A 23,646-nucleotide genomic window follows, 5' to 3' on the forward strand; every position below is an offset into this window, starting at 1 on the left:
TTCTTTCCCCACCCCTTGCTTAAACCTAGCCATAGACAGCTTTGAAACATTTAATTCTACTTTGGATAGCCAAAACAGTAAGAAACAAAAAAAAAGAGTAATTGAGTGCACCCGGGAGCATCAGTGAAAGAGCAGCGCTAATTGTTGAAGAATAAAAGATAATGGCCAATTTTGTCAGGAAGTGTTGACAAGAAAGATAACTTGGAAGTAATTAACTGTCTGACATGCTGGAAGTGATGTGTCTGCCAATGGCTCTTTAAATCATCAGGATATGAAATGTGACAGCCATTTATCACTTTTATGAGGCACTGCTGCCTAGCTTTCCCTTGGGAAGCATGGAGAGGTAGTATGCTCTTTGACTATCTTGCTAAAAAAAGGCATGGATGTATTTCAAGTGCTTCCCAGTTTTGGGTGCCTGTCATCATGAACTGTGATTACAGTGCATTCTTAGCCTGACTAAATCAGATTTGAGTTCAACCATTCTGAGGTCCTATTTCCAAAAGTATTTTACTTGACCTTCCCAGATACCTAGAGTGTGTCTAGGAGCTTGGTTCTTTAGTTGTCAGGGAAGGAAACTTCAACAGACAGAAGAAATATAGCACTCATTTAAAAAATTTCCCTAGTTTTCTGTTCAGAATATTGCCTGTATATGTAGTTTTCCTTGTCTCTTACTGATCAACAGGCCTGTCATGGCAGGAGGGTGGGGGGCAGGAATAAGCAGTCATTTGATGATAGCAGGCAAGAAGGGGCCTTTCTGAAAGCTGCCTGTATCTACAGAGGCATATTCAAAGACCATTGAAAGTCTCTGTGCATTGCTCTCAGTTGACATGTTTAGTTAGGTTGTGCTGTTTCCATTCCAGATGTTAACTAGCATTAATATTGGACTGAAGGTGTGTTGTGGCATGCTCAGGTGTTGTGACACTGCTTTGAGCAACTTGTACTTCTTGTTTTCCAGTGCAACTAGGGAAAGAGGAGAGCAATGAGCCAGAGACTGTTCATAAATAAGCTTTATAAAATAGCAGGAGCTTCATAAAAAGTTAATTTCCTCATTAAATTGTGGTTTAGCAAAAGTGCTGACCACCAAGCACCAATATGCAGACAGAGCCATTTCTGGTAGTAAGATCAGAAAACCAGTGTGAAGTAGAAATGATTTAAGACAATAGCTGTACATTGTGTTGCTGAACTGGAGAACCAGGCTCATGAGTAGCCCATTTGCTTGTGCTTCACAAAATTCTGCTGCCCTTGCAAAGCAAGGTGCCTCAGTGGTACAGAATGAGGACTAGGTGTGACAGCAGGAGTTTCTGACATGTTCTTGAAAACCAGCAAAAGAGCAGCACCAGTACCAGTTAGTACCAGCGCAGAGACATATCGAGTTGTGGGCTTTTTCTGTGTGTTCTTGGTAACATTTGTCAACTGTTCTTATGACGTAGATTGTTTCCTGCATCATTAGAATCTCTGCTCTGATTTTTAAAGCAGTTGGTGGTCTTTTTAAGAGAAAGGGGAGAAAAAAATAATCAGTACTGTAAATCTCTTTAAGTGCAGCTGTTTAAGAAATTATGCCTTTCAGACTACTGACAACTATTCTTCTCCCTATGCAGGCTGCTATTTAGAATTGATAATCATATGTGATTACTGTTTTGTGTAACAAGTCTTGAGAATATGTGCAGAGAATAGGCGTGCACCTATTATTTTGCAAATATGTAGTCATTGTGTGTCTTATGTAGTCTAATTGTTCACTTGGAAGTTTTAAACAAAAGGGAGGGTGTTCCATTGGTATTTCTAAATGACAGAGCTTGGTATTATCAAGCAGAAGCTCATACCAGCCCATAATAATTGCCAGCTGTGTTTAAATCGTCTTTCTCTTCCTACCTTTTCAGCATTAACAATAAACTGCAACAGCCAGAAGCAGCTGCTGGGGTACTGGAATATGCCATGAAGCACTTTGGGGAGCTGGTGAGTCCTGCTGGATAACTTTTTTTCATGTCTTATGTTTTGATGGCTTTTGTAGGGGGTTGGGTTTGTGTGGTTTTTCATGTTTTCATGTTGTGTTTTTTCAATCAATCATGTTGGGGTTCTACCCCTGCTCATAATTTTGCATCATTCATACTGAAGGTGCCTTGCCACTTATGGTGACGTACGCCGTGTACTTAGCTGTGTACTGGCAAACACTGTATACAGGTAAGATAGCTGAGGAAGGTTGCAAGAACTGATTTGGAAGAGAATTTAGCAGCTATTGTTGATGCTAAATGCAGCTGTGAACAACTAGCAACTTGACAAAAGAAGTCTTTTATTTAGAGAAGCTGGGAAGAGAGGGAGTAAGCTCCTGTTCTGAGCTTGAGGGTTTTTGACAAACTGCATCAACACTTTCCAGGTAAGGATTTAAAGGCAGTTGTGCCCCTAGCCTCTCTCATGTAGGAGGCACCTGAATCTGTCAAGAGTTCACAGATACTATTGAGAATAGTAGATTAGCCAGTTCCTTACATTTTGATTACTCACAGAAATAAAATAACCCCATTCTGTATCTATTTTGTGTCTTCCTCTGCACAACTTACCTTTTTTTTTCTTTTTTTTTTCTCACTTATAAGCATTTAGTTTGCATTCAGGAACTAAAGCATCTATGCTCTCCTGCCTATTCTACTTTGTTAAAAAGATGATTTTGCTCTCATAAATCTTGCAGTGCCTTAGGGTGACTGGGAAAAGGAGGGCAGCCCTGGAAGCACAATAGACTAGCCTCTTTGATTAGGAACCACTAGAAAGTAGGAACAGGTACAAGCACAAAATGGTGGAATTACTCTGGTGTAGGATTATGTGTGGTTTTGACCTAGACTGGAAAAGAAGTCCTTTCTGGGAGAAGTACGGCCTTCAGAACATCTTTGCAGTTTCTTATGATTCCTTGGGTGGATTGAGCAAAGCTCGATGTTACCTAATTCTGACCTCACTCTTATAGCAGTAATGTAGTTCTAGCAGTAAATGCACTTCAAAACACAGAGTTTGCCAGAATAGGCAGTGAAAAGAAATCGAGAGGAACTGTGAGCTCTGCTTTCAGGAACTTGAAATATTATGACTGAGCTGAGAAGTTAAAGGACTGGTATATAAATGTCCTAAGTGGAAGACCTGGTATGCAGTGCGTGGTTTATACTGACCCTGCCCACAGGGCTGGGAAAAGAATCTATTCTGGAGCCTGTGTCAAGCAAGACATGAGCTGCCAAGGACTGAGCAGAAAAGCACATTGGCAGAGATAAGTATGGAAAATATATTGAGGCATTTCATTTCTTGAAAATTGGAAACAAAGACTGAAGAAAAGTTTGTGCAGCTGATAAGGATCACTGCTTGGCTTACTTTTAAAGTCTTTGTTACAAACGGTAGCCTTTCCTTTTGAGTGCTATGATTAGACCCCAACATCATGCTACCTGCTGTAATAAAAAATTGCCTAGCGGTAGCCAGATGCACAGTGTGCTTTTGGGGATTGGGTTTTTTCCAGTTGGTCACTCCATTCCTGAACACAGCGCTGTTTTTCTTGTTTAAATGCGAGCATGTGCAACAATGGCAAGTAGAATATCTTCTAGATTTACCATTTTCCTGTTCCACTCACTCCCCTCTCCAAAAAGAAAAGCATCAACTAATGAGCTCGTATTTTACTGACACTGAAGAGGAGGATGATGTTGGATTGATTCCTCTGGTAAACCTGAATTCATTTCTGTGCAGGTTGAGCAATACTCAGGATTCCTGTTTTTGCAGTAGCTCAAGGCTTTTCTCTGTATTGCAAAAGTCCATGAGGGTATTTAGAATGAAAAAAGGGCTTAGTGACCACCATGGGCACAGAAATTTTCGGGAGAAGCTGCGGTAGTTAATAGAGAATGATAAATATTAATCCTGCTATTTATTCTGATCCCCTCTGTCCTTAGGAAATTCAGGCTACATGGTATGAAAAGCTTCATGAATGGGAAGATGCTCTGGTGGCCTATGACAAGAAGATGGACACAAACAAAGATGATCCTGAGCTGATGTTAGGACGGATGCGCTGCTTGGAAGCACTTGGTGAATGGTAAGTGGGAAATGACTGAAGACTGAGGAAAATGGTGCCTTTAAAAACAGTGCATATGTCTTCTCTGGATGCTGTCATCCAGGTGAAACTTTTTTGTCTGAATTCCTATTTACTCCTGCTTGCTTAGTAGTTTGAGTATTTCCAGTGACTGCTCACTTCATTCATTGAAGTCAGAATTGGTAATAACATCCCTAAGCCTTATGGGATGGGCCCTCTGGTAAGTTTGTGATCTTTCTGAAAGAGAATCTGCAGTCTTACAATCAGATCAACCCCATTTTTAACACAGAAAGAATTTGTAAATAGTGGGGACCTCGCAGGAAACCTTAATTAGGGAGCACTTGTCAAAAACAATCATAAAAGGAGCTCGTTGTGACCCTCCCTTTTAAATTCTAATTAAAACATGAGAGATTTCTGTATTTATTCATGGTCAGACCTGCGCCTATCCAGAATATATGGTCTTTTGCACAACTGTTAATGAACTTGTCTGTGTCCTGATAGTTACCTGGGTGTAAGATTATGCCAAATAAATTACTTCCACTTTAGAACCCTTTTGCCCATCTTGTAGATGGCTGAGTTTTTTATTATTACTTTTTTTTTTGCATTCATTAAGCATTGTCTTTGTGTACATTTGGTGTTTCAAACCCTGTGTTAAATATGTGTTGTCAACATGTAACTGATGATTAGAGTCAAGTGTTTGTAGAGGGTAAGCTGGTAGCAACTTGCAGCTTGCTAGTTAACTGGGGGTTTCTGATTTTCTCCCTGTTCAATTCAAAGAAGATAATTGGAGAAGGCATCTTGTGCGTTGTAGCATGCAGTTCTACCCAGGGGCATGTGTGATTTGGTCCAGGTTCCGCCTTTCCACTGAAGTTTTCGTGTCACTAGAGCACTCTTCTGATGGGTCCTGACGTGAACCCATGGGATGGCACACTGTAAGGAGATTCCTCTTCACTAAAGTCATGTTACTGTTAGAGAAATAGAGCTGTTTGAGAAACTGAATTCTGACAGCGTTTTTCTGCCCTTTTTGTTTCTGGATGAGAGTGAAGCATATTGGGTGTAGTTTTTTCAGCAGGAAAAACAGATCCTCTTACAGAGTGTTTCTCAATCATCTTTTCTAGGAGTAGGCAGCTCCCACCTGGGATTTATGGAATTTGTCCCTCCTGCAGGACATGTATTGTGTAAAGTGTCCTCTCAGAACCTCCTGCTTCTTCACATATCAGTGACAAACACATTGTAAAAGGATGTAGGTTTTTCCTGTTGGAGCTAGATACTATGCATCAATCAATAGTCTGTAGTGATGAAAGCAATCACGATCTCACAAAGATCTGTGTGCTTGCTGTTGTGGAACTGCACTCCGTCTCTATGCAGATGTTTTTTACAAATCAGAAGTGCCTTTGCAAAGTGCTGTCTGCTACCTTGCAACTGACTAGAGACATCATGTTGAGTGAGACTGAGGATTCCATAGTTTGGCTGCTGATGTTCTTCAGTGGTGTTCAATTTGACTACTTGTGCTGCTGGAGTCTGCTTGGCAGAATATGGTGAACTGATATTATGTGGCATCATTATTTCAGTACTCTGTGCAGTGATGTTTTGAAAGTACAGCCAAAATATTCTAATTAATCTTCTAATGTAGTTATGTCTGCAAAAGCCATACTACTTTATTGGTATCTATGAGGTCCTGGTTTACTGCTGTTGCAAAGTTTGGCCGTTTTTTTCATTTGTTTTGGTTTGGGTTTTTTTTCCTCCTGGGCTATTAAGCTGTCAGAATGACTGTCTTGCCTGTGGCAGCCCACTGGTTCTGTTTGACTAACTTATCTTTTTGGGGAGAGGAGGGGATGACAGTAGAAAAGACAAGCTGGCCTCCCTCACAGTTGGCAACTCTTCCACTGCTACAGAGTATCCAGCCTGAGAAATTTTGGAACTGCAGCACCCGCAGTAATGGGTTTGATTAATGGAGCATTCACAGTTGATTTGAAAGAAATAATATAAAAAAATCCTGATGCTTCCTCTCCACTGGAGATGAAAGATTCAGATCCCCTCTGAGGTATTGCCATGACAAGTCTTCATACTAGGTTACAGAAGCAACGATTCTCTAGTCTCTGTCTTCAAACTTGATGATGCATGTATCTAAAATGTTTGATAGCAGAAGCCACGCACACCTATTCAGATCATATATTTCTTCTACTGACACTTGCAAAAAAATTTAAGTATCCCTTGTTTGGTGGTGGTTTGGTTTTTTTTTCCTTGGGAATGTTTTTTTTTTCTCTATTTGTAGACTGGAGCCGACAGTTCAGTGTGTAAAGTAGGCATTACTAATTGCTGAGGGACAAATGCAAACTTTTGTCTGGATTTGTGTTGTCAAATTGTGCCTTGAAATTATTTTCTGATTATAGGATTGTTGTCATCAGACTAGCCTATCTGAGTCGGCCAGAGGAGAAGAATCCTGTTCTCCACTCTATATAAAAAGAACAATGGGGTTGGCTGTCATCTGTGGAAAATGGTTGTTTAAAAAGATGGAATTCTTAAAAGAGGCTTTTTGCTGATCAAGAATTGTGGATTCTTTTTAGGGGACAGCTCCACCAGCAATGCTGTGAAAAGTGGACACAGGTCAATGATGAAACTCAAGCTAAGATGGCTAGGATGGCTGCTGCTGCTGCCTGGGGTCTAGGTAATGTGTCCTTGTGTGGTAGTATATGACAGCCCACAACATGGAAGCACAGATAGTTTTAACTTGCTTCAGACTACAAAATACAAGAAACAGGAAAATCAAAGAACAGAAGTATTTATGTTGTGAAGTAAGTGTCATTTCAACACTGAAGCCCTTTGGTAAACCTGCATTTACATAAGGTCTTCCAGTGTGGTTTCAAGTAACAAGAGACTGCCTTATTGGTCTGAGCAGATAATCAGTTGCTTAGCAGGTCCCTTTTACTTAGCTTTAAATTGAACATAGTTCAGACTTGAAATGAGATAAATGATATTTCTCAGATTTGTGGCCAGATATTTACTAGGGAAGCTTATAAAATACTTGCTGTCTGCCAGCCTTTGCTGAGAGAAATTCAGCTTTTCCTTTGTAGGACACTAATTCTTTCAAATGTTCTGGAAATGTCAGCATTCCTCCTTTTTCATCACAAGGAATGCAAGAACCTTTTCCATGAGCTTAACAATTTGCTTAGGAGAAAAATGCCTGGTTTTGCTTGTCTGTAACTCTGTATATGTATATATACAGTTACTGTATATAACACAGACTGTGTCTGCCAAAGACAAGCTGTCAGAGAGCTGACTTAAATGTAGAAGTACCACACCGCATTCACTAGTTGCTGATATCTAAACACTGTAGCATAGTTCTGTTCCTATCTTGCAGAGAGGCTGTTGTGTTACTGAGGATATCTGTCTCTGCAGGTCAGTGGGATAGCATGGAAGAATACACGTGCATGATACCAAGAGATACCCATGATGGTGCTTTCTACAGGGCTGTGCTGGCTCTTCATCAGGACCTTTTCTCACTGGCCCAGCAGGTAATTGTCTTCCTTGTTGGCTTTCCAAAACATAGTTTAAGATGAACTAGGCTATACTGAGATATATAGATACATATATATGGAAAGACATACTATTTTAAAGCAATTGTCTATAACCTCTGAACTGCCCAATAACCTTTTTCCATTGATGTGTTAGACCTTGGTGACTGAGCTTATCTTGTATTTCCAGAAATGCAACAGTGAATATATGTACAGATAGTAGTGGTCCAGTGCTGTGGAGTGTAAGAATGCCTTAGTCATTCTTAGGCTTCTTTTATGTCTGTTTTCTAGACAGATGATAAACAAGGGTTATGTCAGCAGAGGTTCCATTCTGCAAGGCACTGCTTGATAAAAGGCATTCATGGCATAAGACATGCATAAGATTCTTCATGGGTGTTCTGTGCACGTCTGCTGTTGCAGCTTTTTCAGTGAAGTGTGCATATATATCATGTACCACAACTTTTCCTCTAATATTTCTGGTAGCTGTGATAAATCTTGACTCTTAGGTTGAGATGAGAAATCAAAGCAAGACATGAGTCTATTAAACAGAACCGTATTGGTATGCTTGTTTGTCACAGAGGAGATTTGCAGAGCGACTTTTTCCCCTCTGTAGATGTGAAACATGTTGTTTACTTTCCAAGGAAGCTCAAGTACCATTTCTCAGAATTCTGTGCCGGCTTGCCAACTTAGATAAAGGAGTAATTCAGTCTGCTCTGTCAAAACCCATACATAGATTTTTGGGTGATGTGCACAGTAAAATTAGCCAGGCATTCAAAGGTTTGTGATTAACCTTTAACATTTTGAACAGGAAAAACTATACATGAGAGATTATATAATGGCGGGAACCAGAGCAGGATTTATTTCATGCTCGAAGGGCATGTCTTAGTTGGAGGAAGAGAAATGGAATTTGCTGTCTTGTAAAATTCATAAAAACCTATTGGGTCATGTAAAACAGTGAAAGCTATTTTCTATGATTGTATGTTATCAAGATACATTTCTTAAGGCTTTTTTGTAACTGGCTCTCTTGCACTAAAATGTGAACTTTCCTTTTCCTTTATAAATGTTATTAATAGTGATCTCTACAGTGATGGTAGTATTAGAAATACTGTAAACTTTGATTTGGTAGAAGGACAAACTCAGACTGTGCAGGTGATAAAGCCCCCTTGACCCTCGTATCTGCTCCTGGACACTGTTTTCCTGTCAATTCTTTATATTGATAGCATCCTTTTGTGGTTCTTGTTGGAGAATGGGAACAATGCCAGCTTTGTTTGTGAAATGGAACAGAAGAATAGTAGTTCCAACAGTTGACTCTAGATAAAACATACCACTTTTGCCCCGATATCTTGCTCTATTTCAGTGCATTGACAAAGCCAGAGATCTGCTAGATGCTGAGCTGACTGCCATGGCCGGAGAGAGCTACAGTCGAGCCTATGGGGTAAGTAACTGGGTAACTCTCAGCCTTCATTCTTCTCGTTGCTTCTTCAGACTGTTTCTAGAAGTTGCATAGAACTTTGGAGTAGCACTTGTGCCAAATACAAGACCTATGTAGGCCTACAAGCTGAATGGCTCTTGTCAGATAAGAAATACAACTTTGTAGGAGCAGTTTGGGACAAAACAGTAAAGTGAGCTCCCACCACCACTACCCAAAAAAAAAATAAAAAATAAAAAAATTGACATTTAGAAAGCTGAATCACCAGGTCATCTAGATACCAGTATATAGCAGTCAGTCCTTTACCTGTTGGGCAGCATATGTACTTAAGATTTTGATGCCAAAATACTGTTCCTTAATTATAGGTAGATTTGTTCTGTAGTGATTGGGATGGAATGTGATTGTTTCCTTCAGGCTATGGTATCCTGCCAGATGCTGTCAGAGCTGGAAGAGGTTATCCAGTATAAACTTGTACCAGAACGCCGTGAGATCATCCGCCAGATCTGGTGGGAAAGACTGCAGGTACACCTTTGTAAAGATCAAGGATGGAGATGCTGATGTGTTGGCATGAACAGCTTCTTTTCAAGTCAGTGTGATGGCTCAGCAAATTTTTTCATTTCTCTATCCCAATAGCAGATATGCTTGCACAGCTGCATGCTTTCTGTCTCCTTTGTGTTTGTCCTGGTTGGTTGAGGTTTTAGTTTGGTTGGTTGTGGTTTTTTGGTGTCTACTGATGTGATACTTTAGTAGGGTGATTTAAGCCTTGAAAATAGATGTGTACAGAATGGAGACACTAGTAACAACTCCAGGGATGCTAATCTCTCTGTTGGATCACACCTGGAAATACTGGTTTGGATAAGGCTAGTTTGAACTTTTTACCTGGCTGGCTGCATTTTAAGAAGTGAATTCTCTCACAATGCTGGAAAACTGGCCTGAGAATTCACATACCTGTAAAAGTGTCCTGTTCCTTTTTGACCTCTTACAAGAACATTTCCAGTTGATTGGTGGCACTTAAGGACATGGCTTAGTGGTTGACTTGGCAGTGTTAGGTTTATGGTTGGACTCAATGGTCTTAAAGGTCTTTTCCATCCTTAATGATGTGATTAGCCTTGTCCTCTTAAAAGAGACTTTTAGCAGTGCTGCTGTTCCTGTATTTAAGGAGAATTTTGTGCCTTTCTTACTGTAAGCAGCAAAAATCCAAAGCACCACTGAAGATTTAAATCAGCCAAATACTTTGAGTCTTTTTCCTTACAAGAGGCATTCCTACAGTGAGCATGAACATCATCAGATGAAGTAGTACATGTAGGAATACTGTTTAAAGAGGTGATTCCTGCAAGGGAAGGGAAGGGGGGGTGGGGGGGTGGAAAGGCATAATAAGAGTAAAAATGCTCTCATTATACCAAATTTTGATACGCTTGAGGAAGAATTTCTCCCTATTCAGAGTTCTTCACTGTGACTGCAGTATCTGCCTCCTTACGAAAAGCTCTTGCTGCTGCATATTTTTTAGCTGTTTGGGAAACTGTGACAAAGCTTTTAGTCTCCCATCTGTATTCCTGTCTGGAAAAGCTCAGGACCATTCCACTGGGGTGAAGAAACTGAGTGACAGGAAGCGTAATGTCTGAATACAGCTAGCTGTTTATAGTTGTGAAAGCAGTACATGCAGTTCTTGATCATTTTATAGCTGCTGTTTAATAATTTTAAAATGCCTATCAGATGAGGTTTATTTAGGTGTTAGGGAGCAAGCTTTGCCTAACTTCCCAGCCCTCAATTCTGGGAAAAAAAAAAAGGGAAAGAATTAAATATTTTGGTGCTAAGGTGCTTGCTGCCATCAGAAATTCTTTTGTTTACCTCAAAACTCAGTCTAAGTCGTCTCTGAATCGATAGGACTGTAGATCACTGTTACCCTGAAGTACTTGGCCATTACAGCAATCACCATGGTTTTGGTTGTTACTGTGTCTTCCACAGTTCTACTTCTCTGTAGCATCCTTGAACTTTTGAAATACAGACTCATCCTGCTCTGACTGACAATGTTGTTGTGCCTCTCTGTTCAGACAGACAAGAACCAGACAATGCTTGCACAAGCAGCACAGCGTTTGGAACTGGAGTTTCTGGCAGAATATCACTTCACTCATGCCAGACTCTAAAAGCAACACATGCAAGGAGGAGAAGGGCAATAGCAAATGTATCTTTCCAACCGTTTGCTTTTGTACCATCTCCATATTGAGATTTGTCACTGTTTAAATCAAAAATAGGCTTTAAAACTAGGTTGATAAGGGTTACAGAACTCTTGACTCTCTTGCATGAAGAGCTTTCCTGATTTTTGGATGTGTTACTGCTTTAGAAGCTTTTCTTCTTTTGCCATTAGAGGTTTTCATTAGACTGCAAACACAGAGATGGCGGCAGAGGGTAAAAGTCAAGGACTTAACCTTCTTCACACGCTGCAGTGCTAAAGAAATAGCCAGCTAGTTTGTAATATTGGCCTGCTGTGAATTATGGGTGCTGAAGTCTCTCCATCTTGGGAAAAGTCCCTTTGGATTCTGAATTGATGGCTCTGTGGAGTAGATTCAGATGAAACACTAACAAAGTTCTCTCTTCCTTTTCCTCTCAGGGCTGTCAACGAATTGTGGAAGACTGGCAAAGAATATTGATGGTCCGATCTCTTGTTGTGAATCCTCATGAGGACATGAGAACTTGGCTCAAGTATGCCAGCTTGTGTGGCAAGAGCGGGAGGCTGGTGAGCATTATCAAGCTTTACCCTCTAAAAAAATCTGTCAAATCTAGAATACGAGGTTTGTTATCATTGAACATTACAATCCTATTTCAACACTTACTGTGAGAATTATTACCAAAAAGACTTGAAACAGAGACTTCGCACTCTCTGTTGGCTACTGAAATGAGAATGTAACACTCAGATCCCAGTGAAGACATACGGTTTAGCATATGGTATTCTTACGAGTCCAGGGTGTGGTAATAAGGCTGCTATGTCTGTGTTTTATGTAGAGGGTTGAAGGTATTTTTTAGTGGCAGGCAGTTCTATGACCAGTATGAAATAGAGGTAAGAATGAACTTGTTTTAACCTGCTTTTTCTCTTTGCAACTTTCTCCAGGCCCTGGCCCATAAGACACTTGTCCTGCTTTTGGGAGTAGATCCATCTCGACAGCTGGATCACCCACTGCCAACAGTACATCCCCAAGTGACTTACGCGTACATGAAACACATGTGGAAGAGCGCCCGTAAGGTACAAAAGAACATAGTACTCTACATTTCATTGCTCAGGTTTTGTGCAGCGGCATGCATGTTAGCTCTTTATAATCCCCACAGCAAAAAGTCAAGGCTGAAGGTTTTATTTTTGCTCACCTAAAAAAGAATAACTAATCCCTTTCCCTATTGTTGTTCAGAAGAGAAGCTTTTAACATTTTCCTTTAAAACTCTGTGGTGACAGGGAAGGCCTGGCCCTAATTTTGTTTCCTGCGTGGAAAGATTATTTTTGCTAAACCAGTATCAGGTACCCAAGGGATGGACTCAGGATTAATGGTCAATGGTAGCTCTTCCATCCTCACCAGAATTTTACTGTGTAAGCTTGGTACTTGACTTCTTGTCCACTGTTCTGATTGGCAGCGCTCCGCCCTGTACCTGTGGTCAGGGTTACATGCTGAAAGAGGGAAATAAGTTTTTTTTTATTACCAGTTTTAGAAAAGTATCCTGAACAGTTTGTGCTTAGTTGCTGAGCAGAACTGAGTCTTAAGGATATCACTGAAAATTTCTAACTGAAAGACAGCTGAAAAGTACATAGGGTTTTGTCATGGGAATAATTTGGCTCCAAAGAGCCTAGGGTGAATGTTTTTGACATTGCAACACAGTGAGAATTTACATAATCAAATCCAATAAGCTCCAGACTGGATAACTTATCTTTTTTTTTAATATACATTAAAGCCTCCATTTATCCTCATATTCTTCCACATCTTTTTTATTTTTCCTGTCTTTGGGATTGCCAGCACTGGAGCAGAGCCATTGCTATGGGAACATTGCCATGACCTAACTTTTCTTTATTTGAATTTAAAAAACAGAAGGAGCTGCTGGTGAGGCCTTGTTCTATTGGCTCTGTAAAACAGTGTAATGGTCTCTTACTTTCTTCAGTAATGACCCAAGAAATATATAGGTCTTCTATGCCTGCTCTTTGAGTGAAAGTGGACGCTCTGTGTTTGACCTATGATAAAGAAACAAGACAAGATGCAGGAAACTGGTGCATTTGTAGAAAGCAGAATAAAAGAAGGCACAAAGATTAAGGGGGTGGGGGAAGAGAATGTATCTACAATAAACTGATGCAAGAGTATGTGGAGCCCATGAAGACAGGGGAAAAAACATTAGAAAGCAGAAGAGATGAGAAGGAGGAACTGATGTGGTTAGAATCATCACCTCTAAATTGTTGAATGATTTCCTACTTAAATACAGTACATAAACTCTCTGTTTAGGGGCTTTTACTTTCTAGAACTGGGTGCTGTGTACAGTGCTGAGGGACAAATACTTTACCCAAGATAGCACTAATCGTAGATCTGCATGCAAGTCTCGATCCTTTCTCTGAGCTCTCTTCTGCTGGAAGAGCTGACTGAATGATTTAGTCCTTTGTGGCACTTGGAAAGTAGATGCTTAGTTTTGAAATTCATGGTTAAAGGTGCAGCTCTGCGGCAGAAGAAACTGTGTTGGGGTACGATAGAGTTTGCAGTCTGGAGTGAGACTTGGTACTTGGTATAAACAAACACTTGAAAGTGTTTAGGGAATTCTCATGGTGCCAGGAGCATTACATGGTTGGGTGGATGCTTATGTCCTATTTGAATGACTATTACTAACTAAATAATACGTAGTTATACCTAGTGATGTGTGTAGACCAGAGTTTTATATAACTGTGTGTGTTCACTTGATGTAGTATCCTAAGTAATAAGCTACTGAGGTAGGCTGGTATGGTAGGAAATAACCATTTTCTCTAGCTGAGGAGTTCAGGGTTGCTTGGTTGACCTAAAATGTTTTCCTTACCGCCATTTTGGCACTTGACAGATCCAGCAGGAGAAAACCTGACATCTAGACAGGAACCAGCCGCATAGCACTTGCAGAGCTGCACAACAATTTTTTCTTAAAGTAAACCTTATTAACCTTCTTAAGTAAACCTTATTGCATTTCCTCTAGCAGTGTCCTTTGCCAGCAGCTGCATTCTGCAGACACACACTGTAACAAGGCTACATACAAACTTAGGAATTTGGTTGTTAAGGCTGAAAGCAGTAAGTTTTCTTTAAGTGCTCTGCCTGTCAGTTTATACTGATCAGTTTTCAATATTAATGGAAACTGAAGAGCAGATCGGGTTTGTCTAGATATGAGGGACACTTAACTGCTTGGCAATATCTTTTTGTCTATTTTTGACAAATGTCTGACATAACAGAACATAAGATTGTTATTTCCCACCTGCCCCCTTCAATTATCTGGGTTACAAGCTGTGGAATGCCCCCTATTAATGTTAATAGTGTGATACTTTCTTTTATTTCACCCTGGGCTAATACTCCTTTTCCTGACAATTGACTTGTGCATGCTGACATTTCAATGGGATAGATGAGGTATTTCAGCTCAGGTGATTCTTGTCTCACTCTAAAGTAGCCCATTTCTGTAGATGAAACAGAAGTAAATTGGACTCTTAATAGCATATTCTGCAGTTTCTGACCTGAAATGACCTTGCAAGAGCTTTACTCTTAATTGTTTCCAGTGAAGCATGCATACTTTTTTCTTAAATCTTTTAATTTCAGGTGGTCTTACCCCATAATCGTTTCCAAGGAATTTCAAAAAGAGTCTCCCCTCAAAATTTGGTAGTGCAAGTTGCTTTAGCATTACTGCCTTGTGTAATCTGATGACAAAGGAACAATGTACATTTGTACTTAAACAACCTTAGGAGAAATCTAGACTTCAATTTGTTGAAACAACACAGCCCATTGGTGTGTACTGTAAGCCTAGCTAAAACTGAGGGATTAAGAGGGAAGGTCAGGAAACTGCAGTTTTTCCTGCAGATGTTATTTTCTCAAATTGTTTGGTGGGGGTTTTTTCAGGCCATAGCGTATTATAGACAAACTTGTCTAGATTTGTGATCCTTTCTGTTATAGTAGTGACCTAGTCAGATGCAGCTTGTAAGCTATGAACACTTGTTTGATTGTTGGAATTGCAGGACTGTCTGTGATGTGCATGCTCAATTACAAATGAGACATCTCTATATTGTTACTAGAATCTCACTCTCCATGAGCCATAACAGGACATTCTCTGCTGCTGAAGTTTTCTTGTACAGGTGATGTTGTCACTTTGCCAGAATTGAGTTCTTGCACATCAGAGCACAATGTCAGCTTATCTTATGGTTGGTCATGCTTTTGCCTGTATGTATGACATAAAGGTGTGCCTAATGTTGGAAGGATGCAGTTATTTGCTCCTTGATGTAGCAGATTTGAGACATCAATTTCTAATGTGTTCATTTAATTGGTGCTGCATATGTAGCATACAAACTAATTTTAGAGGGATGTAAATGGCTCAAAATCTTTGAAAGAAAATAAAGCTGTGGTTTTTTTGCTTTCAGTGAAAATTTATTTCCACATTGTCTTGCTCTCTTGTGAAGTTATATTTAACCCCTGTGGTCCTTACTGCAACCATCATCCAATTACAGATTGATGCGTTCCAGCACATGCAGCACTTCGTGCAGACAATGCAGCAGCAGGCACAGCATGCTATTGCTACTGAGGACCAACAGCACAAGCAGGAACTCCACAAGCTCATGGCACGGTCAGCACCTGGTCCTTGGACACCTTTTAACTATATAGTGAAACTGATGTCTTTCTGAGGTTGCAGGGTCCATGCAGGAGACACATTTCAGACCAGGCGCGTGCTTTGATTAAAAGGAACAGGGAATTTCTCATTTAGCTGGTAGAGACCCGTTCGGTATTACATTCTTATCTATGATTTAATTTTCAGTAAATGTTATTGTGATACATCAGCGTAAAGAAGGTCGTATTTGTCACTGGCGGCTGGCTGTGTTTTTCCAGCACTGTGGCTCACTGGCAGAAAGCAGAGTTCTCAGCGTGGCTATCTCTTTGGTTTTCAGGAGATCCAGTCAGTAGGAAAGAAACACTTTTCACATGCCTGGCACATCTGTGGCTGGCAGCGTGTGCCCTCAATACAACAGCAGTGCTTTGGGCAATAGGTGCCCAGCACGTGATGGTCTCTTAAACTATTGGTGCATTAAAAACACACCTTATAATCTCCATTTTCCTCTATTGATCTGGAGGTGCCAAATCTCTTGGTTCCAATTTAAAGAAAAAATTGCATAGTGCTTACTATTTAAGGTTTTCTTTTTTTCAAGGGAGGCGTGCACTGAATTTGCTTTTATAAGAATGGGAACTTGGTAACACCGTCATTTATTTCAGAGTGACTGTTGTGGAAGACAAATTAGTAATGAGTTGTGCACAATATTTTTCTTGCACAATGCTTTCTGGAAAACACAAAATATAGAAAGGACAGCTGTGTAACTGTGGTGTTTAAAGCCTGCTGAGGGAGCAAAGTATTAAGCTTTACACAAACCTTCATAGCCCCACCCTGCTGCGGTAAAAATATGTTGTTTTTCCTTTCCTCTGGGAGGGGATGACTTAATGGGGTTCTGGCTTGAGGGAGAAGCAGTTGCTCTGTGTTTCCACTGTTTGTTCTGTCACAGTGTTCTCTCCAGAAGGCTAGTTCATATGGTGATAAGTATAGCTAGCCAGCACATATGCTGTGTGCATTTTATCAGTACTGATGAAGTCTTTTGATGCTACTGTTAGCTACTTCCTGCGTTTATTTTATAGCTGATATAAATGAGGAACAGTTTGACCCTTACCTTCCCCCCTAAAACTTTAAACCATTAACTAATTAGTTCCACACTTACAAGCAGGATGTAGGTGTTTTGAACCTGACATGTTAACACGTATGCTTGCAGTCTACAGAAGAGGCTTACTGAGTGGGTTTGCTGCATGAAATGTCTTTCAGACTTCAGATAAGAAGTCTGCCTCTTAATCCAGCAGGCTTCATTTTCATTGTAAGTTCTGAGTCAATAATCCCTTTGCTTAACCAGGTGTTTCCTGAAACTGGGTGAGTGGCAGCTGAACCTACAAGGCATCAATGAGAGTACCATCCCCAAAGTCTTGCAATACTACAGTGCTGCAACAGAGCATGATCGCAACTGGTACAAGGTCAGTAAGGAAGAGCTTCCAGGCACCACTGCAGAGAGATCAGTAAATGTGATCGTGTCCCATACTACAGGAAAGGAAGATGGTTATAGGAAGATATCCGGTAACTGTCTGCTTGGTTGCTGCAAGTAGGATTAAAAAAAAAACAATGGAGAAAGCAGAGAAACCTGAGGCAACCATGAGATTGTTATTCAGAATTTTATCCATCTGGTAAAACTAGGCCACAATTCAGTTTCTGTTCTTGGTTTTGGGACTCTCTCTCCTGTCAGTTGACAGTGAAGGAGAAAGGATAATCTAAATGGAAAAAAAATTATCTTGTGCTTGCTCGGTATACTTGAACTAGGACAGTAGCCTTGTTGCTAATTCTTCAAAGAACCTTAGATCTCAGGGTTGTCAATTAATATTTGGTGCCAGATCTTCTCTGAGGCAGCCATCTCCTGTATTTTTTCCTATTACACCTCCCTTAGTCCTAACATATTAATCTTAAACTTTGAAAAATTAAGGTGTATGTGGATAGGATGTGATTTAATTTTTGCTGCAGAGATCCTTTGCCATAATATCCAACAGGGGACTCCTGGCCAAGAACTCACCATGGTGTTATTTAAGATAATAAGACAGTTAAAACTACAAGCGATTAGAGAAAGCAAAGCTTTGTGTTGTCTGCAGGGTATTACTATTGTCCACAGACTTAAAACAATTGGATTTTTGTCTCTGATAATTAGTACAGGTTGCAGAAAGGATTCCTCTTCCTTCTGACTTTTCTTCTCTCTTATTGGCAGGCCTGGCATGCCTGGGCAGTGATGAACTTTGAAGCTGTGCTTCACTACAAACATCAAAACCAGGCCAGAGATGAGAAGAAAAAACTACGTCATGCCAGTGGAGCCAGCATCACCAGTGCTAACACAGAGGGCAGCAATAGTGAGAGTGATGCAGAGAGCACAGAGAACAGTCCCATCCCATCTCCAGTGCAGAAAAAAGTCACTGAGGTACCCTCCTCCCCTGTTTATGTTGAGAGATTGGTACTTAGTGCTTAGATGGAGGAAAATGTTATGGCAGGGAAAAAGCTACTACGCATACCTGACTTGTGGAAGCTGTGTATGTGTGTATAAGTATATATAAACATATATAATCATAGCTTACAGCAAAACTGTGGAAGTTCAGGTTAAGGAAAGAGGACTACATTAATGCAAATGATTGTTAAGTTAGATGTGTACTAAGGCAAAGGCATGGATGGCTGTCATAGGTGATACAGTGTGCATTAACAGGTTCTGCTGCTTAAGCCCTTCATGAAAGACTGAGGAATCTCTTTTACTTTAGCAGTTACAGTAGGGTTGTAGTGTTTAGGCTTCTTTGCTGTCCATAGTTTTGCCAACAAACTGAATGATAGAAACACTTCACAATATGTTCCCTGCCAGGCTGAAAGACCTGTGTGTAGTTAAGCAAAACAAGAATTCCAAGAAGATACATGTCCTGTGAGGAGTATGAGCAGAAGTCAACTATAATGTGGGTTAGGTCTATGTTTCCACATATTTCTTCCTCTTCCCCCTTGCTGAGTTTAGGATTCTTGTGGACTGATGCATTTGTGTAGAACTAATGCAGCAATTTTCATTCCAAAAGGATTTATCCAAGACTCTCTTGATGTACACAGTCCCTGCTGTCCAGGGCTTCTTCCGATCCATATCTCTGTCTCGAGGAAACAACCTGCAAGACACTCTAAGGTACATAATAAAGCACACAGTAAATTAAATCTAGCTGATAAGGGCACATGGTTTAAGGTTAGGTAGAACCTGTTTCTTCTCTTTTTTTTTTTTTTTTTTTTTTTTTTGTTGTGGTTAAACTAAGTAAATGCTTCAGTTCAAGTTAATTTATGGTAGGTGCATTAGCCCTTATCCTACTATCCATAGGTTCTGGTAAGAAGAGTCACCTTTAAGTGGATCTGAAGGTATTTGACTGAAATGGTTAATTTTGTTTCATTCCTAAAAATTATATTTCTCTCTTTCAGAGTCCTTACTCTATGGTTTGACTATGGTCACTGGCCTGATGTGAATGAGGCTTTGGTAGAAGGAGTCAAAGCAATTCAAATAGACACTTGGCTGCAGGTAAGGAACACAAAGGGCTAAGACAAATCTCAGTTCTGGGGGAGCTTGGGGATTTGTTACGTGCTATCCATGATGATTCTTTTCTAAACAGTCTTCTGTAGGTGAGTGTATTGAGAGCAACGTACAGTACTATTTGTAACTGATTTAAAAAGCATCTTGAACAGAGACATGAGAAACACTCTTGAATGCGTTTCTGTAGTATTATGCAGATTAGTGCATATGAATGGGAAAGAATGAAAATTTTTAAACTGAAGATGATACCAATGCAGTGGTGACCAAGTATAAAACACCACTGTGGCTGCCCTGATGTTATTCAGACAGTCTATTTCCAGGATTGCCTTGAAGAATGACTTGTAAATTAAAAAAAAGGCTTTATTTCTTATTTGAGCTTTACACTTCAAGACACATCTTACTCTTTCCGTAAGAGGATCCTGTGTAACAGCTTTGCACAGAACACTTGTGATCTCACTGAGCTGTTCTGTATTTCTGACGCTGTTTGGAACTTTGTGTTATCCTCTGACCATATCAAAAATGAGTGGTGGCACACTCTGTCTCCTTTAGAGACTGTAAGGTCTCTAGCAGAGGGCAGAACAGCTTGTGAACTAAACACATGAGGTGACAGGGATGTTTATTATACTCATCCTTACTACTAGGTTATCCCTCAGCTTATTGCAAGAATTGACACCCCTCGACCATTAGTAGGACGTCTCATTCATCAGCTCCTCACAGATATTGGACGGTACCATCCCCAGGTAAGCTTTGGCTTAGAGGAGGAATTTCCATGGACCGATAGCCAGTTAAGGCAGGTCCTGTGTTCTGTTTCACCTAGTCTAGATGCCTTCACTGACAGTCACAGCAGGTGATGATAGTGAGGATGGGGACTGTTTCTGCTCCTGCTGCTTTCACCTCAGAACTGTTCACATAAAAATGGAAAGAAGAGGTGGATGAGCCATGCAGCAGGGGAAGTTCTTTCAGTCTAACAGAATACTGGGCAGTGCAAGTCACCTTCTTAAATCTCATCAAGTGACTACTAAGAGGTGACCTCACAGGCATTTTATCTGAATTTCTTCCTACAATGTGAAAAATCACAAAATACTAAAACCACATTTTTGTTCTTGCAGTTTGATACAGGCTCTTAAAGCTATTCTGCTACTCAGTGAGTTAGTCTCCAATCAGATTGGAAGACATTGAATAGCAAATTCCTATCACCTCTTTCCAGAAGCAAGCTTACTTTTTATAGTCTAGCCTAAGGTTGCTATTTATTAATGCTTTGCCAGTCTTTCAATTTACATAGGTTTTCTGTGTGGCTCTAAAATATTATTGGTTGATGTCCCTTGTAGGCTTTGATCTATCCTTTGACTGTGGCCTCTAAATCTACAACCACTGCTCGCCACAATGCTGCAAATAAGATCTTGAAAAACATGTGTGAGCACAGTAACACTCTGGTGCAGCAGGCAATGATGGTGAGTACTTGGCATACCACAAAGTGTATTGTCTTTCAGGAATGGGTGTATAGTGACACAACGTGACTATTAGTATATAGTAACAGGTATAGTAGCACAAAGTAACTATTGTTAATTTTGTTCAAGTGTAACTAATTTGATTATTTTTTTTTGCAATTGGTCAAAGTTACAGTATTAGTATAATTTCAAGAGAATGCTTTAATTTAAAAAGGACCATAATGTTCAAACATTTGAGTTCTTGTGTCGTCTTATGAATAAATATTGAGAAGAAATACATGAAGAATCATTGTTCCATAGAGAAATATTTTTGCTTAATGAAAAATGGAAACAAAACTTACCAAGAATAGCATGGAAAGAATGATTTCATTAACTTGCTAAAGATTTTTATGAATAAATGAGTAATACTTTCAGGCCAAAATACACAAACATATAGAAAATGTCAAAGGTGACAAACAACATTAGAAAAGCCTGATCAGCTTGCAGAAAAAAAAATGGAACAGCATTGTGGGAGTTCTTATGGCTCCCTCTAGCTGCCAGCAACAAATAATTTCATAATCATTAGAGAAGAAAGTAGTTTTGCATTTGTAAGTCAGTATACAGTCAGAGTGGGGTTTTTTTAGGTGTTTAATCTTTCTTCCTGTCCTAAACCAGGTGAGTGAAGAGCTAATCCGTGTAGCCATCCTGTGGCATGAGATGTGGCACGAAGGGTTGGAAGAAGCATCTCGTCTGTATTTTGGAGAAAGGAATGTGAAGGGAATGTTTGAGGTGCTGGAACCACTGCATGCAATGATGGAGCGTGGGCCTCAGACTTTGAAAGAGACATCCTTCAATCAGGTATCAGCAAATGGCCTGCATGCCCACAAAAACAGGCAGGACAGCCACCAGATGTGTTACAAGGGCTTCTGCCATCTAACACCAAGAGTAAATATCTTGGGACTCATTATGTTGGTTGCAGGCTTCATTATTGACGTTTGTCTTCAGATCTATATTGCTTTTGGTGACTACAGTACTATAAGGGCCAGTACAGATGGCCCTGGAATCTTATATCAGCTGGGTGTCTGATAGGATCTGGAAAACATAAAACTGCTTTGCTGTTAGTTCTTCTAACTCCAGTATGCTTTGCTTTGCTTCATGATAGCCACTAACACAGATAGTAGAGATGACCTCTCTCAAGCCAGCAAAAAGAATTAATTTGAGCTTGTGAGCCTACAGTTAAAGGGTAATGCTATTCATTCTGTCGCTTTTTGTCATGAAATCTATTTGTGAGCAGCATTGTCTAATGAACTCAGTGCATGTCTTGCATCCAGGAATTTCTAGATATTTAATTCCAATATGCTATAAAAAGGTGAGATCAAGTATTTGTAATGCAATTTGAAAATAGGCTGTGATATTCTGTAGGTATTAAGTGGTCTCCACCTGTTCCACTGTAGCCTGTAGAAGTGTTTTTCACTTCCTCCCTAGGCCTATGGCAGAGATCTAATGGAAGCTCAGGAGTGGTGCAGGAAGTACATGAAATCGGGAAATGTCAAAGACCTAACTCAGGCTTGGGATCTCTATTACCATGTGTTTCGGCGTATCTCAAAGCAGCTGCCTCAGGTAGGGGGACAGGTACAGTTCTGTTGTGGGTCTTACAGTGCAAGTTGTCAATACCAATCTTTGGTTTATGTTTTCTGGTTATTCAAAACATTCAGATTCACTACTATGGTGGAAATACATGCATGTGGTTTGGTGCAAGTTCACTGCTTTTGCAGCGCTTTTTTTGGTGCTGCAAGTGTCTGAAGTATTGTCAACTGATTGAACTGGTCTAGGTCCCTTGACAGCCTGAACTCTTCAGATTTTTCAGTGAGATTTAACTGACATTCAGGGGGGTTTATTTCTTTTGGTTTTGGTAGCTCACTTCTTTGGAACTACAGTACGTGTCACCAAAACTCTTAATGTGCCGGGACCTGGAATTGGCAGTGCCAGGAACGTATGATCCCAACCAGCCCATCATACGTATTCAGTCCATTGCACCCTCACTGCAGGTCATCACCTCCAAGCAGCGGCCCAGGAAGTTAACATTAATGGGTAAGAGAGAGCAGTTTTTGCTTACTTTTAGGTCAAACTGTGTATTTCCCAGGTAAAAACCTCTCCAGGATTTCCTTTCAGATGAGGTATTTCTTGGTGGTCTGGTCAGTCTGACTGCCACACTTTCCAGTTCTTGGGTGCACTTACTTACACTTGGGTGTATTTACTTTTGTCTGTTTGTTCAGCAAGAGTAAACTTTTGTGTATTCATTCTTTCACAGGAAGCAATGGGCATGAGTTTGTATTCCTTCTGAAAGGTCATGAAGACCTTCGCCAAGATGAAAGAGTGATGCAGCTTTTTGGGTTGGTCAACACTCTGCTAGCAAATGACCCAACTTCTCTTCGTAAAAACCTCAGGTATGTGCTGTGCACAATGACTGGATGTGCTAAAGCACAAGTAACATCCTACGTAGGTGCAGCTTCCAAGTAACCCTTGGTACAACCAGCTGGTTTGTAAGGAAATGGCAAATCTTGGAACTAGTTTCATTTAAAAAAAAAAAAAAAGGGAAAGAAAAGAGCAAGAAAGGAAAAAAACCCATTCATAGGATTCAAACTTCGAGGAAATGTATCCTGAGGGGATTGTTTGTTTTATTTAAGTGAAATTCCATCTCATAAATAGTCTTTGAGGCAACTCCTATTTCAAGATACCTTGAGCACTGCATTAGCCTGAGAACAGGTGGTTTTGTCAAGGATTTTTTATTATAGTCACTAAATGGTTTGGTGAATAGTTACTGACTGCAATTGTGTACAGTGTCTTTCAAGCCTGAACATATCAAATGTCATGTGCAAATA

The 23,646-nt window shown here is 40.2% G+C and overlaps 1 protein-coding gene across 6 annotated transcripts in view; it reads left to right on the forward strand.

Annotated features, from left to right (window-relative positions):
• The window catches only part of MTOR (mechanistic target of rapamycin kinase), a 66,878-nt gene that overhangs the window by 34,736 nt on the left and 8,496 nt on the right, over nucleotides 1-23,646 (forward strand). For all 6 annotated transcript variants that reach the window (XM_056330786.1, XM_056330787.1, XM_056330785.1 and 3 more), the window contains 19 exons: nucleotides 1,878-1,953; nucleotides 3,906-4,045; nucleotides 6,610-6,710; nucleotides 7,442-7,557; nucleotides 8,915-8,992; nucleotides 9,401-9,508; nucleotides 11,595-11,720; nucleotides 12,093-12,224; nucleotides 15,675-15,790; nucleotides 17,112-17,229; nucleotides 18,006-18,212; nucleotides 18,844-18,944; nucleotides 19,229-19,325; nucleotides 19,979-20,077; nucleotides 20,666-20,788; nucleotides 21,440-21,622; nucleotides 22,250-22,384; nucleotides 22,681-22,855; nucleotides 23,076-23,211. In XM_056330786.1, the coding sequence (XP_056186761.1) occupies nucleotides 1,878-1,953; nucleotides 3,906-4,045; nucleotides 6,610-6,710; nucleotides 7,442-7,557; nucleotides 8,915-8,992; nucleotides 9,401-9,508; nucleotides 11,595-11,720; nucleotides 12,093-12,224; nucleotides 15,675-15,790; nucleotides 17,112-17,229; nucleotides 18,006-18,212; nucleotides 18,844-18,944; nucleotides 19,229-19,325; nucleotides 19,979-20,077; nucleotides 20,666-20,788; nucleotides 21,440-21,622; nucleotides 22,250-22,384; nucleotides 22,681-22,855; nucleotides 23,076-23,211 (2,367 nt within the window). The remainder of the gene's footprint in view (nucleotides 1-1,877; nucleotides 1,954-3,905; nucleotides 4,046-6,609; nucleotides 6,711-7,441; nucleotides 7,558-8,914; nucleotides 8,993-9,400; nucleotides 9,509-11,594; nucleotides 11,721-12,092; nucleotides 12,225-15,674; nucleotides 15,791-17,111; nucleotides 17,230-18,005; nucleotides 18,213-18,843; nucleotides 18,945-19,228; nucleotides 19,326-19,978; nucleotides 20,078-20,665; nucleotides 20,789-21,439; nucleotides 21,623-22,249; nucleotides 22,385-22,680; nucleotides 22,856-23,075; nucleotides 23,212-23,646) is intronic.

Source organism: Falco biarmicus, chromosome 3 (assembly GCF_023638135.1).
Source record: "Falco biarmicus isolate bFalBia1 chromosome 3, bFalBia1.pri, whole genome shotgun sequence".
In the NCBI taxonomy this organism is placed as follows: Eukaryota; Metazoa; Chordata; class Aves; order Falconiformes; family Falconidae; genus Falco; species Falco biarmicus.